Below are 13220 nucleotides of genomic sequence, written 5' to 3' on the forward strand. Positions count from 1 at the left end.
CCATCTTCTAAGGTCATCTTTATAATGGGTTCCGTCACACAGGAAGGCGCATTTAGATTGAGAACATGTCTTTTGTCGGCGGACAACATCCAGTCTATCACAAGTCGGTTGAGTATTGGCAGCTCAACGCAGAAACTCAAGTTGCTGAGTAGTTCTTACAATATAATGATTGTATGGGTTTAAAAAGCACTCCAACAATGCTAATTTAGGGATAAATTAATGTAGTTATTAAAAATAGATAGCTGGGGGTGTTTGATCTAAATTCATGATGAAGTTGCCTCTTCTGGGGCTGGGGGACAATGTGACCGAGATGGGTACTCAGGAGGGAATTCATCCTCATGGAAAGTGTCCCAGTTCTTTTATCATCAACACGGGCTTGAAGACAGAAGATTAAATATGAACCATTCGTATTTCTGGGTCAGAAGAGCCAGCATGCTCTCATATCATCCCTTACACTTTTCTGTAACGGAAACATCTCTCAAGTTGACCATAAAAAAACACACCACGGCTGATAGTGGTGATACTGAGCGTGTGAAGAAGTGGAGAGTGAGAGGAAAGGTGTATGATATCAGACACCTGACATCCCCAGCCACAGCTAGCCGTGGACTTGTACAGGAGGACTCTGCCCAGCTCCCTAAGAGTTCCTTCCAGGATCTGAGCTCCTGCCCCACCTTTCGTGCTGCCCACTCCTTGTATAGAAGAAGCATGCAGGTGGCTGTGCAGAGTTCAGATATACTGATTGCAGAGGCTGCAACGTGAAGCTGCTTTGACTTGTAGCTTACAGAGTTGTACTGTTGAAACTCTGCCTCTGCCACCATGTTGGTTTGCAGTGACCCCAGGTGTCGCTTGCACTGTCCCTGGGGTGGCCTGAGCTGCACGAAACTGCCGATGGGGCTAACTGATGGAGGGGGTGGGGAAGGCCTCGGCACGCTGTCACCCCTCAGTGCTTCGAGCTCATTTTCAGAGGTTCTGATTTGGCTAAGTGATGAGAGTTGGTGATTTTCTGCAGATGTTGGTTCTAAAGTGCATGTGTTTGGGGCCCCTCAGAGACACCCCTGACCTTAGCGGCACAGCTCGATGGTTCCGTGGAACTGATCAAAGCCCTCAAAAACGGCGGCGCACATCTGGACTTCCGTGCCAAAGATGGGATGACGGCACTGCACAAAGCTGCCCGGGCGAGGAACCAGTTTGCCCTGAAGGTAAATCCCCAAGTCCCATCACCTACCTCCTCCCCCACACCCCTCCCCCAAAGGCCACCCTTGAGTTGCTGGTGCAATCTGTCCGACTCGAGCTGGCCGAGTCTGTCCTGACTTTCCTACCCTCTCTCCGCTGTCGTGTTGTTTTTAGAATTTGCTGTCCACGAAAGTCCTCTTGGTCCTTTCATTTTAGTCAAAGGGTTTGCATTTTCATCCTGTGAGACCAGCACTGAAACCTAACCCCAGCCATTGAAGGGCGCTGCCAACTTAGCTTGCAGGGAATGGGGCCGGCTATGCCACTGCCTCTGGGTCTCTGGAAGCCAGTGCCAGTGTGTGGCTTGCATGCCTCACCTTCTTGTCACCATTCTTTGTGACTTCCTTATCTGCCCTAATGATGTGTTTTGAAGCGTGGAATGGTGAATGTCCTAAGTTCCTTCATTCAGCTCCAGCCAGGAGGGAGAGGGGAGACGCTGGCGCTGGGTTTCTCAACTTCCTTTCACCCACACTTTTTCAGTTGGCCTTCGTGGAGCCCCACCCTGGCTAGGTTTGCCACCCCCAGAATGCAGATGAAGATGGCTCTGTGCTGTGCATTTAGGTTGCATTGTGCTACGTCTCTCTTCTGCAAATGGCCATCTTCACTTCACTGGGTTCCAAAGCTGCGTCGCCGGCACAGTGAGCATTGGGCGTCACTCTGGATGCACAGGTCACACGCTGCAGGGCGTTTCCTTGTCCCCCATGTGTTAGCCTGTCCAGTGCGGCTTGGACACTCTTTGCTTTTACAGGGCCAGAAATTTTAACATTTAGAGGTAAAGCCTCCTTAATTCTGGAAGGGCCCAGGACAGGCCCCAGGAACTTAGGGTTTGAGTTGGTCTTGGCTGGTTAAAGAGTGACCTCATTTATTTGTCTTGATTGTTCCATCCTGTGCCAAGGATTCATGAGACCAATAAGTGTCACGTATCTTGTCTTCTAGACCCTTCTAGAGCTGGGAGCATCTCCGGACTATAAAGACAGCTACGGCCTGACCGCTCTGTATCACACGGCCATCGTGGGCGGCGATCCCTACTGCTGCGAGCTGCTCCTCCACGAACACGCCACTGTCTGCTGCAAGGACGAGAATGGCTGGCACGAGATCCACCAGGTACATCCCATTTTACCTGTGAACAGGGCTCCCTTATCCCTCCGTCCCGCGGGGGGCCTGACAGCCCACAGACCAGATCCCGCGTTTGGTTATCTCATCGGAGCTTCGCAGAGTTCTTCGAAAAAACTTGAATTCACCAACATTTCAAAATCGGAACATTTACTTACAAATAAATATCTGACTCCCCTGGAGAAACTGGAAGACGAGGCAAGCTCGTTGCATTTCTGTTCGGTGGCAGTTGCCTGGATTTGGGGGTGGGGGGTCCTTCTCCATCCTAAGTTCCCCTCTCAGAGGATGCCTCCAGGTGCTTCCAGGAGCACAGGTGCTCCGGGGAGTCCTTGCTTTCAGAGCACACACAGGGACCTGTTTTCCCAAACCTACCTGTGGGGCGGTAGGCAGACAGGGGTGTGTCAGCTGCAGCCTTTCAGGGACTCACAGCCCACCTGAAGGGCCCACCTGCCATCTTCAGGGAACCAGGTAGAGGTGTGGGCAGCAGTAAAGGCTGAGCACCCAGGGTCCTGCTGTAGGAGGTCATGAGCATGCCTAGGGGCGAAGGGCAGGGAGCAGGACTGTTAGGGGAGCCGGAGAGGGGGGCGCAGAGGAGGGACTCCAGGGATGCACTGCCCATCAAAGGGGACTCTTCCCTGCCCCCTCCTCCCACCCTCCCATTGGCCGAGCCCTGCCAGAGCTGTCCAATCAGGAGCCACTGTGCAAGCCTCCAGGCCCGCCTCCCAGGTAGAGGTAGGTGGGCGAGGGCTGGGAGGGGGCCGAGGGGGTCAGTTCCAAACTAGGGAGTTTGGGAAGCAGGGCTTGTAGCTTCTCCCCTCAGCTGTCCGTTCCCCGGCCAGGGCTGCCTTTACAAGCTTCCCCAGCCTCGGGGGTGGGGGTGGGGTGGGGGGCTGTCCACCCCAAAGCCGAGGGGCGCCCGGCCTGTCCTGTCTCCCATGCGGTCCAGCTCTGGCTGCCCCATGTCCCCGAGACAGCCCCAAGCCCACCCCCAGGGCGGGGGTCCTCCCAGGACTTAGTTTCCATTCCTGCTTTATTATTTTTTTTCTATGAAAAAGGGAAAGAGGACATCTCTCCTCTGAACGTGAGTGGTGTGAGTTCTCATCGAGGATGGGGAGCCCGCGTGGTGGGGAGGTGGGTCCTCGGCCTGGGCGCTGCTCTCCTGGCACTTTCCCCGCCCCGGCCAGTCCCTGGGAGCCCTGGCCGGTTCCCCCCACTCCCTCCTCCTGCCCCCAGCCATGGCCCTGGTGGACCCACCATCCCAGCTGTGTGCTGCGGCCTCGTCCTTCTGTGTTCCCTGCTGTGGCATGGGCACCCCTGCCTCTGTGTGGGCATCTCCCCAGCTTCAGGGCTGGCCCTGCTGCCCAGCCCTCTGGCCCCTCTGCCCTGGCCCCATCTGGGCCTGCCACTGTCCTCCCTGCTCTTGGCAAGGCCAGTGGCCTCCAGGACGGCCGCAGGTCCACTCTCTCTCCCCGCTGCCCGGGGGAAGGTGCTGTCATAGCGAGGCCAGTGGCCCCTTGCCCGGGGTCCCTCCAGGCCCTCACATTCCACCCGCCCCCAGTGGCTCATGCCCCACTGACCCCCAGTGCGATCCCCAGCGGGTCAGTGAATCCAGCCACCGCCCCACCCTGCTCCCTCTGCCTGGCTGCGAGCTCCAGGCCTGGGCTCCCTGATTCCTGCACTTAACAGCACGAACTAGATTCAAATCCAGGGTGCACCCGGGTCTGCGTGCCAGCCGTGCTCACAAGACCCCTCCAGGTCTCAGGGTGCACCCCTATAAGTGAGGCGTCTGCAGTGCCTCCCACACCCCGGGGTCGAGAAGGCACGTGCCTTCTCCCTGCTTGATGCTGGAGCTGGCCGCGCTTCTGAGCCCCTCGGACCTGTCCCCCGTGTGTACTGGCCCCTGTGGCCATATCAGTCCACCTCCCAGCTCCCTGATGTATCTCCTAAAACGTGGCTCAAGGGCTGTAGCTTCCCCTCTCTGGCCGCTTCATGGCCCACCCATGCCTGCCATCTGCCTCTTGCTTTGTCCCCAGTGAGTTGCTTGACCTGAGCCAAGGTGGGGGGCAGCCGCCTGGGCCCTGGTTTGGCCTTACCTGCTTTGGCCTCTTTGCCTTGAACACCATGTCCCTGGCCAGGCTGTCCCTCCACCCGAGCAGTGGACATCCAAGAAGTTCCCCATGGTGTCGGCACATAAGGACGGATACTGTAGGCTCCCACTTTTATGTATCTATAAATATCTAGAATAAGCAAACTTGCAGAGATGGAATGGAGGTGAGAGGTGACCAGTGGCTGGGGGCAGGAGGAGGGGGCATCAGTGCTTAAGGGGTGTGGAGTTTCTGCGTGGGGTGAGGCTACAACTTTGGAAACAAATAGTGGTTGATGCTTGCTTGACATATAAATATGAGTGTCTCTGAATTGTATACTTAAAAATGACTAAAATGGCATGTTTTATGATATCTATCTATCTATCTATATATGTATCTCCAAGATAAAATTAAAAATTAAACAAAACAGCCCAATGTTTCTATTGCGTGGAAGGAATTAGATCATCCTTTATGAAAAGATCTACATGATATTTTTCAATATTTGTCTACCCTTTAGGTTTTAACTATAGTTCTGTAAAGGTTTCCTTTTGAACTCTGAAAGTGGGAGGATTTGGGTAAAAATGTCCGTAAATGTGGGGTCTGTGAGGGAGGTGGGCAGAGGTGTTTGTCCCGATGCTGGTTTGCAGCGTGCACCGTGGTGCTCTGGGCAGCGCCTGGGGTTCCCTGGGGGCAGGTGACGAGGCCCAGGGTGTTGGCAGCGGTCCTTGGCCTGCTCTGGGGGTGCATTCTGGGTAACTCCCCAAGGGGTGCTGGGGTGCCACCTCCCCAGCCCTGCATCCATGGCAGCGTTCCTTGGTGTGAGTAGCTGCTTTGTCCCAATCCTGGAGCATTCTTAGAGCTTAGTTCTTTCCTTTCCTCTTTCCCCTCCTGGATTAGTTTGTTAAAGCTGCTGTAAATGCAGTATACCAGAAATGGGGTAGCTTTTAAAATGGAGTTTGAGTAACAGGTTTATAGTTCTAAGGCCATAAAGATGTCCAAACTCAGGCCTCTGGAGAAAGATACTTAGGACTCAAGAAAGGCCGATCTGGGAAGGCACTTGGCTGGCTTCTGCTGATCCTTTGACTTACGATTTCACGACAGCTTCCCCAGGGACGTTTTCTTTCTGCATCTCCAAGGTCTCTGGCTGTGTCAGCCCTGAAGCGTTTTCCAAAACGATTCCCTCTTAAAGGGCTCCCATAAGCAGCCCCACCTTGAATGGCTGGAGACACATCTCCATGGAAACCACCTCATCAAAAGGTCCCACCCACAGTTGGGTGGGTCCCATCACCATGGAGATAACTTAATCAAAAAGACCCCCCCCCCCCAAGCAATATTGAATGAGGATTAAAGACCGCAGCTTTTCTGGGGTGCACGACACAGTTTCAACCCTGGCACGCCTCTGCTTCCTCCCCCTCTCCTGGGCCACCCGCCTTTGTGCCACGTCCTTTCCTCTGTCAGATGCACCCGACGTAACGGCCCTCCTTCCTACGTCAGGTCAGGGTTTGATGGAGAGTGACCGCCTGCGTCCCGGGGTCCCGAGGTGCCAGGGCCCGTCCCCGAGTCCCCACGTGGGAGTGCAGAGGCGTCAGCCTGCAAGGTGGTCATGCCCTGTGCCCACCTGAGAGCCTGAGCCGAGCAGGGGCGCCCGCGGATGCCCTCTGGTGACTGGTCCCTCCTCGCACCCGTGCAAACCATCTGTTCCCTTGCGGAGGAATCTGTTATACACGAGTCAGACAGGATGGTGGGTGCTGGGGCTTCCGTTCAGGCAGGAAGACAAGTGGACACTGTATCCTCCTAAGCCGGGCAAGGTCCCCCGGGTTCCCTGTGCACTGTCTTTTCATAGGAGTTAGTGGGGCTCAGAGAGGGCAAGTAACCTGCCCCAGGCTGCAGAGCCGGAGTCACCCCAAGGTGGTCCGACTTGAAGCCTGGCCTCCACCCTGCCTCTAGGGCGTTCACCCCAAACCACCCTTCACACGACTCGCATCTGCCACAGCAGAGAATAAAAGGGAAGACGGGTGTCACCTGCGCTCAGCTGACCTGATTCTCTGGGTCCGCCCACTGCACCTCCTCGGGTCTGCGCTTCTGTACCTGGCAGTCTGTCCATCTGCCGGCAGTCCCACTGTCCGCCAGCACCTGGGGACGCATGGCTCCTTCCCGGCAGTCTGGTCCTCAGCGGCAGCCAGGCTTGCTCCTGGATGGACGGACGTACTCGGCTGTGCCTTGGGACCTTTACCCCGGCACCTCTCCAAGCTGCCTTATCTCCAGGCCACCAGAAGAAATACCACCGTCATGATGCAGCAGTCACACTCACTTGTTAAATCCTGTCTTCTCTGTTACACTCCTCCTCTTTTTCTTTTTTGTGAAAAACAACATATATACAAAAAAAGCAATACATTTCAAAGTACAGCATAATAATTAGCTGTAGAACAGATTTCAGAGTTTGGTAGGGGTTACAGTTCCACACTTTTAGGTTTTTATTTCTAGCTGCTCTAAGGTACCAGAGGCTAAAAGAAATATCAGTATAATGATTCAGCAATCATACTCATTTGTTAAACCCTGTCTTCTCTGTATAACTCCACCATCACCTTTGATCTTTCTCCCACTCTTTAGGGGTGTTTGGGCTACGGCCATTCTGACTTCTTTATGTTAGAAGGAGCTGTCAACAATATGGGATAGAGAGGTGAAACTGTCCGATGTTCTGGAGAGGCTGGGTTCTCTAGGTTTTAGGACTTGCCTGGACCAGGGACCCATCTGGAGGTTGTAGGTTTCTGGAAAGTTACCCTAGTGCATGGAACCTTTGTAGAATCTTATAGATTGCCCTAGGTGTTCTTTAGAATTGGCTAGAATGGTCCTGGTTGGGTTTGGCAGGTTATAATAGGTAGCAAGGTCTAACTGAAGCTTGTGTAAGAGTAACCTCCAGAGTAGCCTCCCAACTCTATTTGAACTCTCTCTGTCACTGATACTTTATTAGTTACAATTCTTTTCCCCCTCTTGGTCAGGATGGAATTGTTGATCCCATGATGCCAGGTCTGGATTCATCCCTGGGAGTCATCTCCCACGCTGCCAGGGAGACTTTTACCCCTGGATGTCATGTCCCACGTAGGAGGGAGGACAACGGTTTCACTTGCAGAGTTGGGCTTAGAGAGAGAGAGGCCACATCTGAGCAACAAGAGAGGTTCTCCAGAGGTGACCCTTAGGCATATTTGTAGGTAAACTAAGCTTCTCCACTACCTACATAAGCTTCACAAGAGTAAGCCTCAATACCAAGGCCTTGGCCTATTGATTTGGGTGTCCCTAGAAATAAAAACCTAAAAGTGTGGAACCGTAACCCTTACCAAACTCTGAAATCTGAAATATTTGACACAGCATACAGGGTTTCCCCGGTGGTAAAATTTAATAGTTCCCTATTTTTAATCCCACCCCTCAAGAGACTTTGCCAGTACTTTTTGATTAACTGCTTAATATGCTCTGGGATGTATCCAGGCATTACATTAAGCAATACAGGATTAAAGGCTCCCCACTCTTACTCTGGGCTCCCTGTGTTTGGGTTGTTTAAATGATCTACCCCGACAGGTTGAGTTAGATTAGGTACTACAGAAAATTTGGGTTCTGGACAAGGTATACCTTTCTTCCTTTGTCTCAAAGAGTAGGTGAAGTTCTGAAATACAATGTCTTCCTTCCCCTGCATTCTGAATTAGCTCAATCTCAATCTGGTTCGCTTCGTTCTTGTGTCTTAGTACCAGGTTATACATATATAAAACAGCCCCTCAAAATCCAGAAATAGCAATTATCACTCCGGACTAAGTGTGGCTGCCGTAAGAGCTTACAATCTAGACCCCTGTTTTCTTATAGGTATTTTCTAAATGGGGTCATACAACATTTGCTCTTTTGTTTCTGGCTTATTTTGCCTTAGCAAATGCCCCACAGGTTTCATTCACGTCGTTGCATGCCTCACAACTGTGTCCATTTTACAGTAATGCAGTGTTTGATTCTATGCATACACCATTGTTTGCCAGTCTCCCTCTCAGTCAGTGCATCTTTCGGCCACCTCCATTTACTGGGACTCAAGTATAACATCCTAAGTCCACAGTCCGTCAGCACTCTCACTGTTGGATAATTTCATTGCCCCTGAGAGAAAGATAACCAATAAACACGCCTTCACCAAATAGAAAATCCAAACCTCCCGTTAACTCTTGTCCCTCCCCTTATCATGTACCCCTTGTGTTGCTGTGGTACTACTGAGTTTCCTGTTAAATATAGCCCATAACATGTGATAGTAGTTTCTCCCTGTACCCTAAAATTATACACTCTTTACAAGATTCATGCTTTTACAGTAGTTCACACAAGAGCTTATTTATATTTGTAGTATAAATTGGTGGGACCCATGAGTCTACACAGCCCCTTTCAATCATATTTGTCTTCAATATGATAGTATTACTTATACATCCCCTAATGAATGGGCTTGACTTTTATCTGTTCCCTTACATTGAGGTTCAACCTTATTAGCTAACTGTTCACCCATCTATGGCTTCTGTGTATCTCTAGGGCCCCTATATTCTGTATTTTAAAACTTTGATTTTACCATAGTCATAATAGTGGAATCATACAGTATCTGTCCTTTTGTGTCTGGCTTATTTCACTCTGCATTATATCCTCAAGGCTCATCCATCTTGTCCTGTGCTTTAGGACATCATCTTGTCTCACTGCCTCATAATATTCCACCGTATGTATATACCACATTTTGTTAACCCACTCAACCGTTGATGGGCACTTGGATTGTTTCCATCTTTTGGCACTTGTGAATAGTGCCGCTGTGAACATTGGTGTGCAATGTCTGTCTGTGTCACTGCTTTCAGCTCTTCTGGGTATATACCAAGTGGTGGTATTGCTGGGTCATGGGGCAACTTGATATTCAGTTTTCTGAGGGACTGTCAGACTGCACAGGGTTATTTTAAATGACTGGTTTTAATTGTAAAGCAATGAAACAGCCCCAGGTCTCTTTGTTCATTGGTCTGCCCCATTTCCACAGCCCCGTGCCCCGTGAGGGTTGGAGGCTGCGGGTGCTGGCCTGGACATCGGGCATGCTCGCAAACATTTGTTGGCTGGATTGGGGGCCAGTGTGAGGTCCTACCTTCTTTCCTTTAAGTCGGGGTGTTCTGGGGTGCAGTGCTGCCCGCTGTGGGCTGGGAGCGGAGCTGGGCTCCATTTCCAGGCGCTGGCCTGGGTTCTCGGAGCCTAAAGGTGGGGAGCTGGGAGGTAGGACCCTCGTGAAGACAGGCCTGGAGGGGCCTGGCAGGGCGTGGCTGGTTCTCACAGGCACCGGGGGATGCTTTGTGCAGAAGGCACCCCTCAAGCTGACTGCAAAATGGGGCGGGGTGCTGACTCAGATTGACGTCAGATTTGGTGTCAAAATACAGTTATTTTTCCTTTTGGAGTTTAAACATGGCGTCTGCGTACCAGGCCCAATTTTACAACCCAGTGGCACCAGCAATCAAAGTACCTTGGAGCACGTCATGGCTTGTGCCATGGTTTCGTAAGTACCCCCATGCCTTGGCCCCCTTCTCCCCCTTGAGCTGCAGTACAGATTCCAGCCAGCCTTGGAAAGCATAGAAACGAGGGCCCCAGAGCACAGTCCCTGGAGGAGTGTGTGTCTCTGGGTAAGGTTTTCCTCTCTGCTGACGGGCAGCCCGCTCTGCCCGAGTTAGATGTAAAAGCCATTGGCGTGTTGCTGAAAACGTTTTCCAAACGTCCACTCATGACGTGTCCAGCTCGTGCTGGGAAACCAATGCCTCTGGGTGGTTTGGAGGAGATATTTTTGCTTGGGACAGAGAACCAGACAGAGGCAGTAGGGAGTTCATCTCAGCAGACCTTTGCTGTTCAGCCACCACGCAACGAGCTCTGCATTGCTCCAGTCCCACACCTGGAACATCGCCCAACTCCAGGGGGTGCCATGCCCCTTGCTAAACTGTTGATTTTCTGGGTTTATCCTCAGTGCCCAGCAGATGGCAGTGAAGTGCTTGGAGGATGGAGAACACTTTTTCCTAATTGACACTAAATTAGGCAAATGGTAGGGCAGGCGCTTGGTGGAGCTGGGATGACCCAGGATCCGAGGGTGCTTTCTCCAAATCCTCATGACCAGGCCTCACCCAGAGACTGGAAGGCAGCACGTGAGGGGTGGAAACCTGTGCACACGTGATTTCAAAAGACCGCCTCAGGAGAATGGTTAAAATACATGATTTTAAGGGCTGTGTTTTCAGTTATTCTATGACCTTCGGACTCCCTCTTTAGGCTGTATCTAGATGGGAAGAAATTACAATGTCCTTTCGGGGGAAATAAAAAAAAAGGTTGGCATTGGTTGTCTTGGGCAAGGACAGATTTCTGACTTGTGTACTTTTGGTAGCTTTTGAGATCTTCATGTCAGGCAAGTACGATTTTTTTAAAATTATAAATGACTTGCTGTTTATTTCAATTTCAAGCTTACAGAAGAATTTCTAAAGAACTCTCATATAGCTTTCACTCAGAGGCCATGTTCGAGATTGGCCAGTGGGCCCCAAAATGCTGCTTATGGTCAGACGGTCCAACCTAGGGTCATACGTTGAACTGTTCAGTCTGGGGAGCCCCTCACTCTTCCCTTGATTCTCTGGACTTTGACCTTTTGACAGTCGCAAGGTGGCTGCTGTGTAGAATGGCTCAGTTTGGGTTTGGTCCATATTTTCCCGTGAGGAGAGCCAGGTTATGCATTTCTGGCAGTTGCCCCATAGAAGTGACACCAAGCTCTTGGTATTGCATCCTGTGTGGTACCTGGTGAGGTTTTGCCCAGTTCCTGGTGAAATCACCTGATGAGGCTGGTGAGGCTCAGCTGCCACGTGTTCGCCTGGTCGCCCCCCGCGTGCCCCCCTCGTCACATGCTGGCTCCATGAGACTCAGTCCCACGGGCTCACCTGGTGAGACTCAGTCCCACGGGCTCACCTGGTGAGACTCAGTCCCACCCACGAACTCACCTGGTGAGACTCAGTCCCACGGGCTCACCTGGTGAGGTTCAGCTTGTGGCTGCAGCTTTCTCCATGGCAGTTTCTCTTTCTTCCTTTATATGTAAGAAGAGTTTTGTGGGGCTCTTTAAGACCGTGCAAAGTGCCTTTCCTCATGCCTATGGGTTTTCTGATTCCTAGCACTGTCTCTTCGCTTGACTCTCTGTTACAAGGAAGAGCTTTCTCTTCTCGTGCATTTCTTCGTTCATTCATTTGCAGCAGCGTGCATTAGCAGTGGGGACCTCTTCACTTTGGCTCTTGCATCCTTCAGGCATGGCCCCAGTGGTTTTTGAGTATCTCCTTTCTTACTTGGCACAGCAAGGTATTTCAGGCGTGTCTTGGTCCTCTCCTGCCTCATCCATGGAATCTTCTTTTTCCTGGAGCTCTGAGCTAATGTGGGATGGTATTTAGAAACCAAGAGGGGGGAGCTCAGCGAGCCCCTTGTTCCTGGGCTCTTGCTGGTCTCGCTCTCTCTTCGTGGCCAGAGCTGGGCTGGACAGGGGTATGCGTTGATGTGTGCATGTGTGCATGTTTTCATGTTTTATTTCTCTCGGTGCTGAAAACCACAAGCTCCCCATGCTGATATCTCCATCCAGTCCCAGGCCAACACCACAGGCTTCCTTCTACTTTCCTCTTGAGCTGCGTTTGTAATTCCCTTCTCCAGCCACGAGAACCCTGCCTCCCATTGCCCTCCATTTGTCTGCTTGCCCAGTGCCTGTGTGCAGCCAGCTCCTCAGCCCTGTCCGTCCTCCTGGCCCACTGGTGTCCCCCTCCTCAGCAGGGGCTGCTGCTGTCATTTAACAACCAGGGACTGAAAAAGGAACAGAAAGGACAAGATGGTTCTCTTAAAAAGCATTAGTAGTAGAAATAAGATTGTGGGTCCAGGGATGATTTTGTTTTGTATTCTCTCCCGAGCCATTTGCCTGGCGTTTCATCTCTAGTCTGTCTTGTAGATTGGTTGCATTTTGATCCTCGAAGAAGAGGAATTGACATCATCACACCATCCCGGGAATGTCATCTAAATCTTATAAAATCACATCAACAGGAGGGAGGGGGAGAGTGGGTTACGATTGATGGCTGAATGCTTGGATGCTGAGGGAGTTCTCTTCTTCATTGATTGTAGAGCAGCTCAGCTAGATTCTAGCAGAAGTGTCGCCCCTAGAAGCCCTCTGGGGAGAATGGATTAGCCACAGCCCCTTCAGCTCTAAGGAATGAAAAGCCCAACTCAAACGGGCTTATAGAAAACAACATTGTCTGGTCTTCGTGTCCCTGACAAGTCCGGCGAGAGTTGGTGCTTGGACGGAGCTGGGTCCGGGAGCCCAAGGCTGGGCTAGTCTCCGTGTGAGTCCGTGTCTGCTGGCCTTGCCTCCTTACCTGCCCCTTTCCTCTCTCTGTCCTCTCAGTCCCCTTCTGAGTCGCTCTGGCAGCTCTGAGAGGAAGGAGGGAGCTTCTCTTTCCCTGGGCAGGTCCCTGGGCCTTGGGGCACCCCTAAGCACAGCTGCAGCCGGGAGGTGGGCACGGTGACCACACAGCCTGCGCCTGTACCTTCTGCAGGGGCCAGGTGGGCCAGGGCCCGCTAGAGCTGTGAGAGCTGGTGGGGTACGGGTGACCCCGGAGGAAATACCGGTGCTGCTGCCCTGCTGGGCAGGTGACAGTGCTGATGCCGGCAGCGAGCCTGTGCCTTATATGTTAGCGCGGTTATTTTCGGGCAGCAGGGGCAGTTGTGAATGGATATTTCTCAGTTATTTTTTTAAGGCCATCCGAT

At 52.0% G+C, this 13220-nt stretch overlaps 1 protein-coding gene across 4 annotated transcripts in view; it reads left to right on the forward strand.

The window, feature by feature from the left end:
- SHANK2 (SH3 and multiple ankyrin repeat domains 2) overlaps positions 1-13220 on the forward strand; it is a 630917-nt gene that overhangs the window by 171013 nt on the left and 446684 nt on the right. For all 4 annotated transcript variants that reach the window (XM_077115405.1, XM_077115406.1, XM_077115407.1 and 1 more), the window contains exons 7-8: positions 1048-1199; positions 2167-2334. In XM_077115405.1, coding sequence (XP_076971520.1) covers positions 1048-1199; positions 2167-2334 — 320 coding nt within the window. The remainder of the gene's footprint in view (positions 1-1047; positions 1200-2166; positions 2335-13220) is intronic.

Source organism: Tamandua tetradactyla, chromosome 9 (assembly GCF_023851605.1).
Source record: "Tamandua tetradactyla isolate mTamTet1 chromosome 9, mTamTet1.pri, whole genome shotgun sequence".
NCBI lineage: Eukaryota > Metazoa > Chordata > Mammalia > Pilosa > Myrmecophagidae > Tamandua > Tamandua tetradactyla.